The sequence below is a fragment of the Symphodus melops genome (assembly GCF_947650265.1).
Source record: "Symphodus melops genome assembly, chromosome: 3".
Taxonomy (NCBI): Eukaryota; Metazoa; Chordata; class Actinopteri; order Labriformes; family Labridae; genus Symphodus; species Symphodus melops.
This window is the reverse complement of record NC_136693.1, coordinates 29,903,119-29,916,005: the sequence shown is the minus strand read 5'-3', so window position 1 is coordinate 29,916,005 and position 12,887 is coordinate 29,903,119. Positions and strand designations below refer to the sequence as shown.

Sequence of the window (12,887 nt, the reverse complement as noted above, 5' to 3'; positions counted from 1 at the left end):
CTTTCAAGGCTGAGGAGCCGAGGACTCGCTCATCCGGTTTTCACACTCTTGGCTCTGCTGTGTGCATGCGAACAGCTTGTAAATGACAGAGGAAGCCAAGGTGTATAGAAGACAAGTGCCTCAGGCCAGGGGAGTTTACACAGCGCGCTGCCATTAATCCGCCCTCAGATTTTTCTATGCAATTCTACCATAACAATGCCATCCAAGTGCAACTTTCCTGTGAAGCGAAATAAAAGTGTTTTGTAACACTTTGATATGCATTCTTGTCAGGTGTGATATTGTGTTTGTGCAACGCCTGCCAAGAGGATCCGTGAAAAAAAATCAAATCATGCATGTGTGCTGTGCACACAGTGAATAAATCAAAGTGTTTCTTTCGAGGTTACAGCTGAAGAAGGGGAGAGGAGAGAGAAGTCTGCAGGCCTGGAGTGAAATCAGCGACCGGTGCAGGATGGGACGCCGAGCTCGTTCACCTGAGCTTCACCGACTAAGAGCGGGAAATGTAGAGTTCCTGCAGGCACCGCTGACAGTGTTTCTACATTGAATCATTTGTGTTTCTCATGGTTTACATCTCTGAGGATGCATTTGATCCACACGGGGATCTTCAGCCAATCAAACTTGAAGACTATTAAATGTCATATTTAGCGTCTTAAACAGACTCCCTGCAGGACAACAGATGATCATGGGTTCGATGGCATGCTTTCGACTAATAAGTCTGTTACTCATCAGACTAGTAGCAATTCTCAGGCCTCTTAGCAGCTCCTTTATGAGCAGAGTGACAGAAGTCAGCCTACAATCGGAAGAGGGTGTGACCCGGACTGGAAGAGGAACAGGCTTCAGAGAGTAAACTAGGGTGCTTAGCACTCAGCCTCAGGCACGTAGCTCAGATTTAAGAATGAGTTAGCGTGTCAAGATAGCGTGTCTTGCAGTAGACCACACCTGCACCTGTCAGGTATTCTGTGGCATGCCTGTGTTTCGTGCAGGAGATCATGTGTGCGTGTAAGGGCTGCATGTTACATAGTAAGACATGTCTGTGTGCTCCCTCGCTTTTTTGCACGCAGCTGCATACCCGACCGATGATGGACACCTGTGATTTACCTGCATTGGCTGCGGATCCCTGGAAACATCTAAATATTTACCAGGAACTCGAGAGGTGTACCTGCCGGGCCCAGCGACTTCCTCGCCCTTTTGCTGACACATTAAAACGGGTTACATAAACTGTACGATTTCTGTGTCACCTTAAACAATCCCAATTACCCGTGCCTCATGGCATCCGACTGCTCCGACCTGTACTGTGATTCAGCCATGTTTAATTTTTTTTTTTTTGTGAGACATGATTTTGCAATTACGTAATTGAAGTTTAAAGATGAAACCATCCAGGTAAACCAGCGGACAGGTCGCTGCATGTCAGAATCTACATGTACAGGTTAGGAATACGCTCCACCTGAACAGCTCCTCGAAACATCAAACAAACACGTTCACGTGTTTTAAACACGCAGCACATATCAGCACCATTAGACTTCTTTAAAAGTTGTCATAAAATGCTGCTAATTTAACCCTTTGAACATTCACCACAAATGTTTTATACTGCGTCTGAGGAAAGCTCGATAACGTTTCGAGTCTGACCAATCGAAAGCAGGTTGTTCCGACGCCGAGGAGCCCGAGCAGAAAACGCTCAGTTACACGTGGCGGCGATAAAGATTCAGCCTAATGATACGTCTCAGTCTGAAGAATATCTGCAGGGACGTTCACTCTGCTTCTCGCTCGCTCTCCGTCCTCTTCCTACAGTACAGGGACGGGCTAACTGGCGAGTGTCGTAAAGACGTAAGAACCGCGCCCCTCGTCCAAACTGATACGGCGCTAGAAGCAGACGCCTGGGCGCTCTGTGGACACCAGAGGGAGACGTCACCCCGCTGAACGTTCCTCTACATTGAGATCGACGATGGCGCTGTTATTTAAAGTTGGAAGTTACAATCATTCGCTTTTAACGAGATGTTAAGGCAGTGGTGTCCAAACTTTTTTTCTTGCATGTTTGAATCGCTCGCGGGGCCAAAAATTTCTTTTTTTCTTCTAAAATGTTAACTAATATTTTAAGGAACCTTTTGTGTGTTGAGCTCTAAAAAAATAACATAAATACACAATGACGAATTACAGCGAGAAACTTTTTGTTCTAATTTCTTTAAAAAACTGTAAGACTTTGTAGATCAGAATCAAAATGTTCTCAAAAGAAACCCTTTAATAAAAAGACAGAATTTTTTCATTCTTCATCTGTTTTTCTCAGAATCAAACCTGTAACGTGGATATTTTTTTGTAAAAGCTTTCTGTAAAAGAACCCAAAAAACTAAATATCCCATCTGAATGAGACCTCGGGCGAAAATCTTTTGATTCTTTGATTGAAGTCGGGGGCCACAAAAAATCCACTCAAGGGCCACAAATGGCCCCCGGGCCGCACTTTGGGCCCCCCTGTGTTCGAGGGATGTTTCTCTGGATAAAACACCCACCTGCCTCTCAGCCTCTTTAGTTTGTGTGTCTCTTTCATGGGAGACGTTTGGTACGTGCCTCTTCAGTCGAGCTGGTTCCTTTCTGGTTTACACAGATGAGACGATAAACGTGCTGACCTGCTTCAGATCTTCTCAGGACTATTTTTACTCCTACGGGAGAGAACGCTGACTCAGCGTCTGTGATGGAGGACGGACATTTCTTCTGACTTCTCTTCCATAAAACTGAGGCGAGTCTGTTCTCATGAGCTGAATTCAGTTCTGGTCTGATTTCATAACAGAGGTGCAGGGAGGTTTCAGGAAGTCTAAATAGCACCATACACGTCCCTGCTGAGATAAGGATCGAATACTTTCAGTGGGAGTCGAGATGCGAGTCTGACAGAGCGCCGCGTTGATTCGGAGTTTGCTTGATGTCAAGTCGCTTGTTTCCCGGGAAAATATTCAAAAGCTCACACAGCTTTTCCTCCGAACACGAAGAACGAAGAACGATTAGACTTCGCTAATGTTGAAATGAATGACACTGATTTAGTGATTTAACGTTGTTGTTTAGCGATCGGTGAAGCAGCCGGAGATAAAAGCACAAAGTTGATTAAATTGTCTTAAATTGCTCATGAATGCAGGGGTGCTTCTAGGGTCTGTTGGGGCCCTCTTATTGGGGGCCCTGTTATTTTCACAGCAATAACGCACGCGACACTTTGAAAGACACTGAGTGCTTGCTGTCAGACGGGGCCCCATGAGGGAGGCTTCATACTGTCGTTGCAAAATACTGTCTGAATTGCATAAAGACAGTTGCAACATTTCAGGACGTTGTCGATGTGTCGACTGCACAGTCTCCTCTGCTCTGTGTGTGTGTGTGTGTGTGTGTGTGTGTGTGTGTGTGTGTGTGTGTGTGTGTGTGTGTGTGTGTGTGTGTGTTCATTGAACACCCAGCCTGCTTGGTAAACTTCTGAATGCACCGACTTATGACCTTGGACGAGCGCTTCTCTCCCTCTGTGTCTGCAGAGTGGACTCTTTCATACGGCTGCAGGTCTTTACCATCCGGGTCAAAAAGCTCCGAGCAGCGATGCGTTTGTGTCCTTCAGCAGGGTCACACACATCCACCGGTACTTTTAGATACTGACCATGCCGGCGTGTTTCTGTCACACACACTCGAGCACAAAGAGTCGTGGCTCTTCTGACCCTTTCGGATCAACACAACCTTTAAAAAAAACAACATTAGAAAGCATCATAACCACACTTCTTACTTTAACCGAATACATTTGAATATGCACATCTGCATTTCTGAAACACACACACACAGCATACCCATGCATCCCTCACACACACGCACAGCACCCTCTCTCATATGCTTCTTCACACACGTAAACACAGAAGCCCCAGACTGTTTGAAGTGACAGCCTTGTCGTGCATGAGGTGTATTTATGAATGGTTACAGTGTGCCAGCACGGAAATTGTTCTCATACGAGGAAACATCTGGCCAAGTGTTATCTGATCTATCTTTATTCTCATCTAAAGATGCCAACAAATAGTTACACAACTCTCCACGCAGAGCGACACCGCTTGAGCCCGGCGTCCCGACGGCATGGACGAGAGCGGGACTGTCATCTGAGCAGAGATTTAAAAAGAGAGACAGTCGACTTTACACAACTTAAGAAACGCTGTCTTCTTCAATGAGCTGCCTTTAAAATCATTATTTATGACACAAGAAGTGCTTTAAGTATGTGTTATCTTCTGCCTCCGTATAATGGAGTCCACAGATGTATTATCTGGGGTGGTATGTGAACTTGTGGTGGCCATGTGGACTCTGTTGACCTCCTCTCTGGTGCCCCCTACAGGCCGAGAGGAAAGCCTCCAATTGCATGACAAGTGGTGAAGGAAATGAGATAATCTCTTTCACCCTCTCTCTCTCTCTCTCTCACCCTCTCTCTCTCACACCCTCCCGTCTCTCTCTCTCTCTCTCTCTGACATGCATCTTAAATTGTTTCATGTTGTTTTTCCTGATCCTTGTTGCCCCGGCGACGTCTCCACTGTGAGCGGTGACCGCACGGCAGGGGGCGGAGCTGTGAGGTGACAAGCCTGTCAAGTAAAACACACGCGCGCGCACACACACGCACATACATTTTTACAGGTGTCGGATGAAGAAAAGACTGTATTTTTTCGATTCATTGATTGTGAATTCAAACACACACTTCTCACACACACACACACACACACACACACACACACACACACACACACACACACACACACACACACACACACACACACACACACACACACACACACACACACACACACACACACACACACACACACACACACACACACACACACACACACACACACACACACACACACACACACTGAAGCAGCAGATCGTGTTCACGAGGATCAAACAGAAGCTGAAGGCCAGACTGCGTGTGAAGCCGCATTGAGCACATCAAACACAGCGCCTCGTGTTATCATCCTTCATCCTCTTCTTCAAGCCCAAACAGGCCCCCTGCTCTCTCATTATCCCTCCAGCTGTTCGTGCTGCTGACCTCTGATACCTGCACCGTGCGTAATGACATCCATCCACGCTACACATCAGGTGTGAGCGCGAGCGTCTCACGTTACCTCTGCAGCATGATTTACGTATTCTTCACAGCGTGCATGTCTGGGAATATATACGGACGGTTATTATCCTAGGATGTATGCGCTGTGAGAGCTCTGCTGTCACCGTGGTTGTCTCACCTGGTTGCTGTTTCACTGATCCAGCTGTGAGGTCAGACTCGCAGGGGATTGGCTGTGATTTAGCGCCCTCTGCTGCTGGAGTGGCCTCACTCCAGGGAGCAGGGAAAAACGACAAAGAGGAGGCTGAATGAAGCTTCACCCCCAAAAATGTCTCCAGAAATTGTGGCTCAATTTGTCGAAACTCAAAACCAGGTCCCTCCTTCCTCCAGTACTCACACATACTGCATGCTCACGTGTTACCAAGGGGAAACCTCCACAGCTAATAAATAAAGCAAAAGTGCAAAATCCTGCAGTTTCTGAATTTCCCTTTCACACATAGGACCATTATGCACTAAGAGAGAGGGAGAGGTGGGACATAGCTCCACCTGGTGACATCAGAAAAAAACTGTCCAAACAAATCAAACTATCATGAATTATGACTTAAAATGATCTGCCATCATGTATGGTGTTCTGACCAGCTCTAATACAGTCTACACCTGGAAGCTGCTGCAAAACCAGGCTGTGAAGGTGTGAGAAAGAAAGCCTGGCTTGTACGCACTTCCACTCAGGTGAAGCCAGTCAGCAATCACAGGTAGGGAGGCGGAGTCTCCCAAGTAACCAGCAAGCAAACCAGAACCATCCAGCAGAGGGAGCCAAACGCTCTGAAACGAAACACACATGGTCAAGAAGACCGTCACTGTGAACGATGAACAGCATGCTCCTAATTCATGATGTGCAAAATTCTAAAAAAATAAAACACGGTTTTAAATTCTATTTGAGTTTATTGGTCCATCGATTCCAGGGTTTTGTCTGCAGTTGAACTACACTCGCCGTGAGGTCAACGCCACTCTCTCTCTCTCTCTCCCCGGAGGGCTGGAGCCGATCCCCTGGATGTCACTGGACCAGAGGCGGGGTCGCCAGCCAATCACAGGACTGACATATAGAGACAGACAACCAGCCACATTCACACCTACCTAACGAGCGTTTGGACCCGAAGAGAACCCACGCATGCACACAGAGAGGCTCCTGTCAGACAAGGATTCAAACCGGCAACCTCTGTCCCGGTGTATTTATTGTTTGTATTCAAATTAATTTGAAGGCTGTATCCAAACATGAGGAAGTTAAATCTTCACCTTCATCTCCTCACAGCGTGTCCTGAATATGTCTGTGCCTGATTTAAACATCTGATATGACTCATTTATGTTTTGAACTTTGACCTTTTCTTCTTCGTGGCTTGTCTCCGTCTAGCTCTCGTCGGTCCTCGTGGCCTTTGAGGCTCTTAATGATTTAATGTGTTCTGTTGTTTTCGACGACCTCCCTCCCTTTTATTTCTTTGAAGAGCTCCACGAGGCCGTCGTCGTCTTCCTCTCCGTTTCAAACTTCGTCCTCTCTGATCCATCTTCCCTCTCGTTACCCGCTCTCCCCTGATTGGTCACAACGAGCGGACGAAAGGTGGAGAAAAGCAAAGTCGGAGGAGCAGGAAGCTTGGATCTTGCTGGATTTTTTTGGGGGGATATCTGAACATTTATCACAACATGATGAAAACAAACCTGCTTCTGAAGCTTTATTGAAACTGAAAATGATCTTTATCATTTTCAAACAGTCACAGTTTAGACAATACAGAAGTCTGGTGTATCAAAGTGTAATAAACTGTGTGTGTGTGTGTGTGTGTGTGTGTTTAGGACACGCCCACAGCACGCTACATATCAAAGATAAAAACACAACTATAGAAGGAATGAAGTGATAAAGGTTATCATTGAGGTATATTCTTTGTATTTAAAAAAATCACTCAGTCCACATGTGTATGTCTACCAGCATGTAGTGTTGCTGCGTCTAAGCCCCGCCCCCCCGCGTCTAAAACACTCCAGGAATAAGCCTGTAGGGGACAGTATCTGTGTAGCGCTTCCAGTCCTTTCCGTACTTGCTGCTGCAGCGGTGCTCATCGCGCACACAGCGGTGCACCAGCAGGATGGTCATGTAAACGATGTAGAAGTAAGGAAGCACGTGTCCGAAGCCGCAGGCGGCGCAGTAAGCCAGAGAGCCCATCAGGTCGCCGGTGTAGTTGAAGTGCCGGGCCACGCCCCAGAAGCCCGAGGTCATGAGCTTGCTGCGGTGGAGGCCTCCGTCGGCGGAGCGGTACGAGCACTCGATGAACGCCGGCTTGCGGCCCCAGATGGAGCAGGCGCCCTCGGTGCGTCTGAACAGGTCCTTCTGATGGTTGGTGGAGCGGAAGACGTAGTAACCGACGAGGCCGAGCGACAGCACGCACAGGGCGTGTGCGTCTGAGAGCTGGACCGGGTGGTACACCAGGTACAGACCCTGGAGAGACAAACGCATGCAGACACAGTCACTGATATGAAGACAGACGAGAGTAACTGCTAACGACGGCTGAGGCTGCACTCGCGGGGGGGGCGGGGGGTAAGACAAGGCTATCTCAGAAGATGGTCGATCCCCAGTAGGCAAAATTGTTAAACAAATTTTAATTTTGTCATTATGCACTTTAGGTTAGCTGGAAATTAGCTGCAAAGGCTAAAGCTCCTTTTATTGTATAAAGTAAACCAGGCTGCTGCAGCTAGCGTAGTGTTGTTGTCGTGGTACATGACATGCACGCTCCACCAGGTGAGCCAGCAGGACTCTCGTGATGCTCTCACTTCTCATCCTTTATCCTTCCTCTGTGTGTGTGTGTGTGTGTTAGCATGTGTGTGTACCTGCAGAGTGTAGAGGTACGGGAGCCAGACGCAGTCGCCCCAGCCCAGGTACCATCCAAAGTGGTCGTGGCAGATGTCGATGGTCTTCAGGTACCACGCCTCATTCCAGAAGAAATCCAACACATAGACAGCCTGCATGGAAAGAAACCGCCAAAACAAGACACTTGACTTCCTGCATCCTCACGTCAGCTCACTCTGACTTTCACGTGCATGCATTCACACATGCAGCACCTCCTGGAGTTTACTGTGTTTTAAGAAATCTGAGTTTCTGCAGCTCTGCAGGTTTTTCCTCAGACCGAGATCAGAGTCAAAGCGGTCTCACCTGCAGCACGTTGACCAGGATCATGGAGTTGGTGACGTGTCCGTACAGCTCCTGCTGCTTGGCCATGTAGGACAGGTTGATGAGAGTCCAGGCCACGATGCCGGGCCGCCCGTTGAAGAACAGCTTGAAGTCGAACCACTGGCCAATGCGAGGGTTGAACTCGATGCCCATCATGTAGTTGTAGAAGACGTTCCCCGTGAACTTACTGGACGTTATAAAAGAGACATCAAGTTCAATATTATCTTCACTAAAAATAACGACATCATTTTAAACTGGGGAAACACTGAACAATCAATATTTATTCCTTTAGCACATTTAAAACAACCTTGGTTGATCAAAGTGCTGCAAAAGCCAAAATAAATAAATAATAAATGAAATAGCATCGAGTAAAACATGAAGACAGAAAGAGTGAGACACATAAAAAGGAAAAAATAGGAACATGAATAAAATAAAAATGAAGACCAGCGCTGACGGAGCAGCTCTTTCCTCGCTGATCAGACTCACCAGTCTTCAGCGTTCGTGGGGAAGTAGTGGGCCTTTATGAAGGCGAAGGAGGCCACGGCGTAGCCCAGGATGTTGGCACACCACATCAGGGGGATCCAGTTGTCGAAGATGATGGTGGGAGAAAACCAGTGGAAGTAGTGGGCGTTGACAAACCACAGAGCGTGAGTGATGATCCAGCACTGCAGCCCGTTGATCTCGTACTTATTAATCAGACCTGCAGCAGGTGAAGGAGGGAGGAGACGTGCACAGTGAGTCCTGATGACCAGTCTCACTGGATTCAGGATGTGGCGTTCACATGCACTCGGAGAAGTTACTAATATCTTAACACCAGTATCCATGAAACCAGAAGAATGATGAGGAGTTACCTGCAGGAGTTCTTGCTCCGTCCTGGACTCCACCAACATAACCGGGGATGAAGTTATGAGTCACATCAGGAACACACATGTACAGGAACACCTGAGGGATCACACACACGGTTAGTCAGCAGCTCAGCGCCCTCGAAAGAATACGTGATCTCTCTCTGCTGCAGCAGCGACAGAGCGTCAGCACAGCACGCCACATGTCGTCAATCATTTTAATCAGAGACCTCCATGATGAACGCTTTATGGCTCGCTCGATGAGGAGCAGGAGGACAGTGAACTCGCCTTCCTCTCGTTTTCCTTTGTACCCACCTGGAAAGCCACCCAGATGGCGTAGATCTTTGCAGCTGTCCAGGTGATGGCGGGCGCCCGGGCCCAGATGGAGAGCAGGGTAGTCTCTCCCCGGTACAGCTCCAACACGGGCTGGCTGACGGAGCACTGGTACTGGTCACAGGCCATCACGAAGTAGAAGACGATGAAGGGAGCAAAGCAGAGCAGGCCGATCACGCTGATCAGAGAAAACCAGTCCACCTCCCTGAAACACAGGCAGACCAACGTTCAGGTCGGGGGCGGGGGAGGGGGGGCACCTGAATGCATCGTGTGTTAGTGAGAACCACATGACGTGGAACATCATGATGAGACATTACGTTCGCCTGCAGGATACAAACGCCTGTTTGTCAGGTTCACATGTCCCCACTCTGACCATCAGTTGACTACAATGCTTGACTTTCTACAGCACGTAGACACTTTCACACCAGACAGCTGCGTGGTCAGATTAAAGTCACGCTCCGTTCATAATGTCCGTCTGCGACAGCTACTTAGCAGCGCTGTGAAACGTGAACCTGATGTATCCAACACAAGCGCCACCAAAATCCCTCGTTTCAGCTTCTGCCTGGAAAAAAGTTTATCTGCTGTCTCTTTAAGGCCCGCCCCCCCCCCCCCCCCCAAGTGCCCACTGTCCTCTGATTGGCCAGCTCTCAATAGAACCTGACGCCAGGTTCTGCCAAAGTCTCGCAACGTCTCGTTCAGAGCGGCAGGAAACAAAGTCCAGTGGTTCAAACTGTGTTTTATAAAAACACATCATAACATCCAGAGGATCCTGTGTGTGTGTGTGTGTGTGTGTGTGTGTGTGTGTGTGTGTGTGTGTGTGTGTGTGTGACAACACAGTGATCTTCCCCTCGTGGGATGTATAAAGTATGTCTTTTTTTTTAAACCACAACATCGGGTGCCTGAGACTTCTCTTTCTGTTGCCGTGGCGATGAAGCGTGATTAATCAATACAGTTGGATCTTTTTTAATATCATATTAAACTTTAAATTCTGGCACCGTGACGATCAGACAACTTTATTGATGAAGCTTTATCAGTGGTTGCAGGTTTGTCTTTAAGGGAGCAACATTAAACCTGATGAGTGTGTTTACGACACCTCGCTCTCAGACACAGCATAGAAGTAGGTCATATAGAAGTGCATATTGAATGAATAGAAGGAGCAACAATAAGTACCTGAGCATAGAGAAATAATCATCTCTGTATATGAACAATCTTTACAAAGATCCAGGTGCAGAGTGAGCGGTGAAGAGCTCGTGTTAGTGCTGCACACACGAGTGACTGCCATGATAAAAATGCACAGCAGCCTCGACACTGTTTGGTTTCTGTTTGGATTTGTTTGAATGCACGCACGCAGGCTCCGCCTTCATTAGTGACCTCCCGGGACGTGTCGTGAACTCACCACGCTCTCCCCCACTGAGCCGGCTCATCGGCGTGTTCGGACGTTTTGCCGTTGGCGCCGGGCTGGGTCCGTCTCCTGGTGGCCTCCATGGCCACTGCACCGTTCATTTAACTGCTGAGAGAGGTTAAAGGTCAAAGGTCAGATGAGCTGGACTTTGTTTTATAACGCAGCTATGAAACACATCATCTGTCTTCATTTCTATTAAAGCGTCTCACTCGAGGTCAGAGCACGTCGATCAGTTCTGCACAGATAAAGAGATAAAGGGGAAATAAAGCATGTGACCTTGGAGATGTGAGATAACAAACAGAGTGGAGGTCAGCTTAATCTGACGTTTACAGCACGCCACGAAAAGACTGCAGACTTCTTTATTCAACTAATTCTGTAAGTGTCATGGCGTCTACAGGACGCTAAAGAGAGAGGGGAGAGATAGGTGCAGAGAGAGGAGAGATGGGTGCATGCTGAGCAGAGAGAGGAGAGATAGGTGCATGCTGAGCAGAGAGGGGAGAGATAGGTGCATGCTGAGCAGAGAGAGGAGAGATAGGTGCATGCTGAGCAGAGAGAGGAGAGATAGGTGCATGCTGAGCAGAGAGAGGAGAGATAGGTGCATGCTGTGCAGAGAGAGGAGAGATAGGTGCATGCTGAGCAGAGAGGGGAGAGATAGGTGCATGCTGAGCAGAGAGGGGAGAGATAGGTGCATGCTGAGCAGAGAGAGGAGAGATAGGTGCATGCTGAGCAGAGAGGGGAGAGATAGGTGCATGCTGAGCAGAGAGGGGAGAGATAGGTGCATGCTGAGCAGAGAGAGGAGAGATAGGTGCATGCTGAGCAGAGAGGGGAGAGATAGGTGCATGTTGTGCAGAGAGGGGAGAGATAGGTGCATGCTGAGCAGAGAGGGGAGAGATAGGTGCATGCTGTGCAGAGAGGGGAGAGATAGGTGCATGCTGAGCAGAGAGGGGAGAGATAGGTGCATGCTGAGCAGAGAGGGGAGAGATAGGTGCATGCTGAGCAGAGAGAGGAGAGATAGGTGCATGCTGTGCAGAGAGGGGAGAGATAGGTGCATGCTGTGCAGAGAGGGGAGAGATAGGTGCATGCTGAGCAGAGAGGGGAGAGATAGGTGCAGAGAGGGGAGAGATAGGTGCAGAGAGGGGAGAGATAGGTGCATGCTGAGCAGAGAGGGGAGAGATAGGTGCATGCTGAGCAGAGAGGGGAGAGATAGGTGCATGCTGTGCAGAGAGGGGAGAGATAGGTGCATGCTGTGCAGAGTGAACAGGAAGAGATGATCGCATACTTCGCTGAAAAGCAACGAAAAGTTTTTATTCCATTGAAGTCAAAACCAGAGATCTTCTTCAGGTCAACATTTGAGTTTGTTCATCTTCTCCCTGCAGCTACTGTATATACACACAGCAAAACAAGTCTCTCTCTCCCTCTGTCTGTGTGTGTGTGTGTGTGTGTGTGTGTGTGTCTCTCTCTCTCTCTCTCTCTCTCTCTCTCTCTCTCCAGTGTTGTTGGCTTCTTCTGGAGCAAAGGTTGACTCCTGATCGCTGTAAACTGTATTCAAACTAAAAACTGACAAAAAGCTCTAGACCCTGTTTAATCCCATATGTTGTGCATGTTGGAACCCCCTCGCCCCCTTCACACACACACACACACACACACAGACACACACACACACACACACACACACACACACGCACACACACACACCCACCACTGTTGCATAACGTTTACAAAACACACACACACACACACACATTTTTCTGATCTCTGCTGTGAAGGCTGAATTAAACAAACATCCTGCTGCTCGTCCTTCTCCAAACATATGAACTTCTGTTATTAGACAGAGATCTGCATCGTTCGTTGAGTTTGCAGCGGCAGCTCTTCACTGTCATGTCGATGGTTTGGATATTAATAATAATAGGCTAATAATAAAGAGGCGGTGTATAAGGCCGTGACAGATGCACAGTGTCTCACTCACCCTGTAGAAACCAGCGGCTCGTCTCGTCTCCCCTCCGGAACCAGGTGCTGCTTCTCCTGGAACAACTGGACAGGATTCACCTAAGTGCC

The 12,887-nt window shown here is 48.2% G+C and overlaps 1 protein-coding gene across 2 annotated transcripts; it reads right to left on the bottom strand.

Moving 5' to 3' along the window:
* Window positions 1–6,750: 6,750 nt before the first annotated feature.
* Window positions 6,751–12,887, bottom strand: dhcr7 (7-dehydrocholesterol reductase). Of its 2 annotated transcripts, none has more exons than XM_079339529.1 (8): window positions 12,799–12,887; window positions 10,827–10,940; window positions 9,413–9,635; window positions 9,107–9,197; window positions 8,742–8,955; window positions 8,238–8,442; window positions 7,916–8,047; window positions 6,751–7,526 (listed from the first exon to the last, which is right to left on the bottom strand). In XM_079339529.1, exons 2-8 carry the CDS (start codon window positions 10,931–10,933, stop codon window positions 7,062–7,064), a joined length of 1,437 nt encoding a protein of 478 aa, XP_079195655.1. In that variant the 5' UTR covers window positions 10,934–10,940; window positions 12,799–12,887; the 3' UTR covers window positions 6,751–7,061. The 2 variants fall into 2 exon arrangements, with proteins under 2 accessions (XP_079195655.1, XP_079195656.1); XM_079339530.1 differs by having other exon boundaries at window positions 10,827–10,937.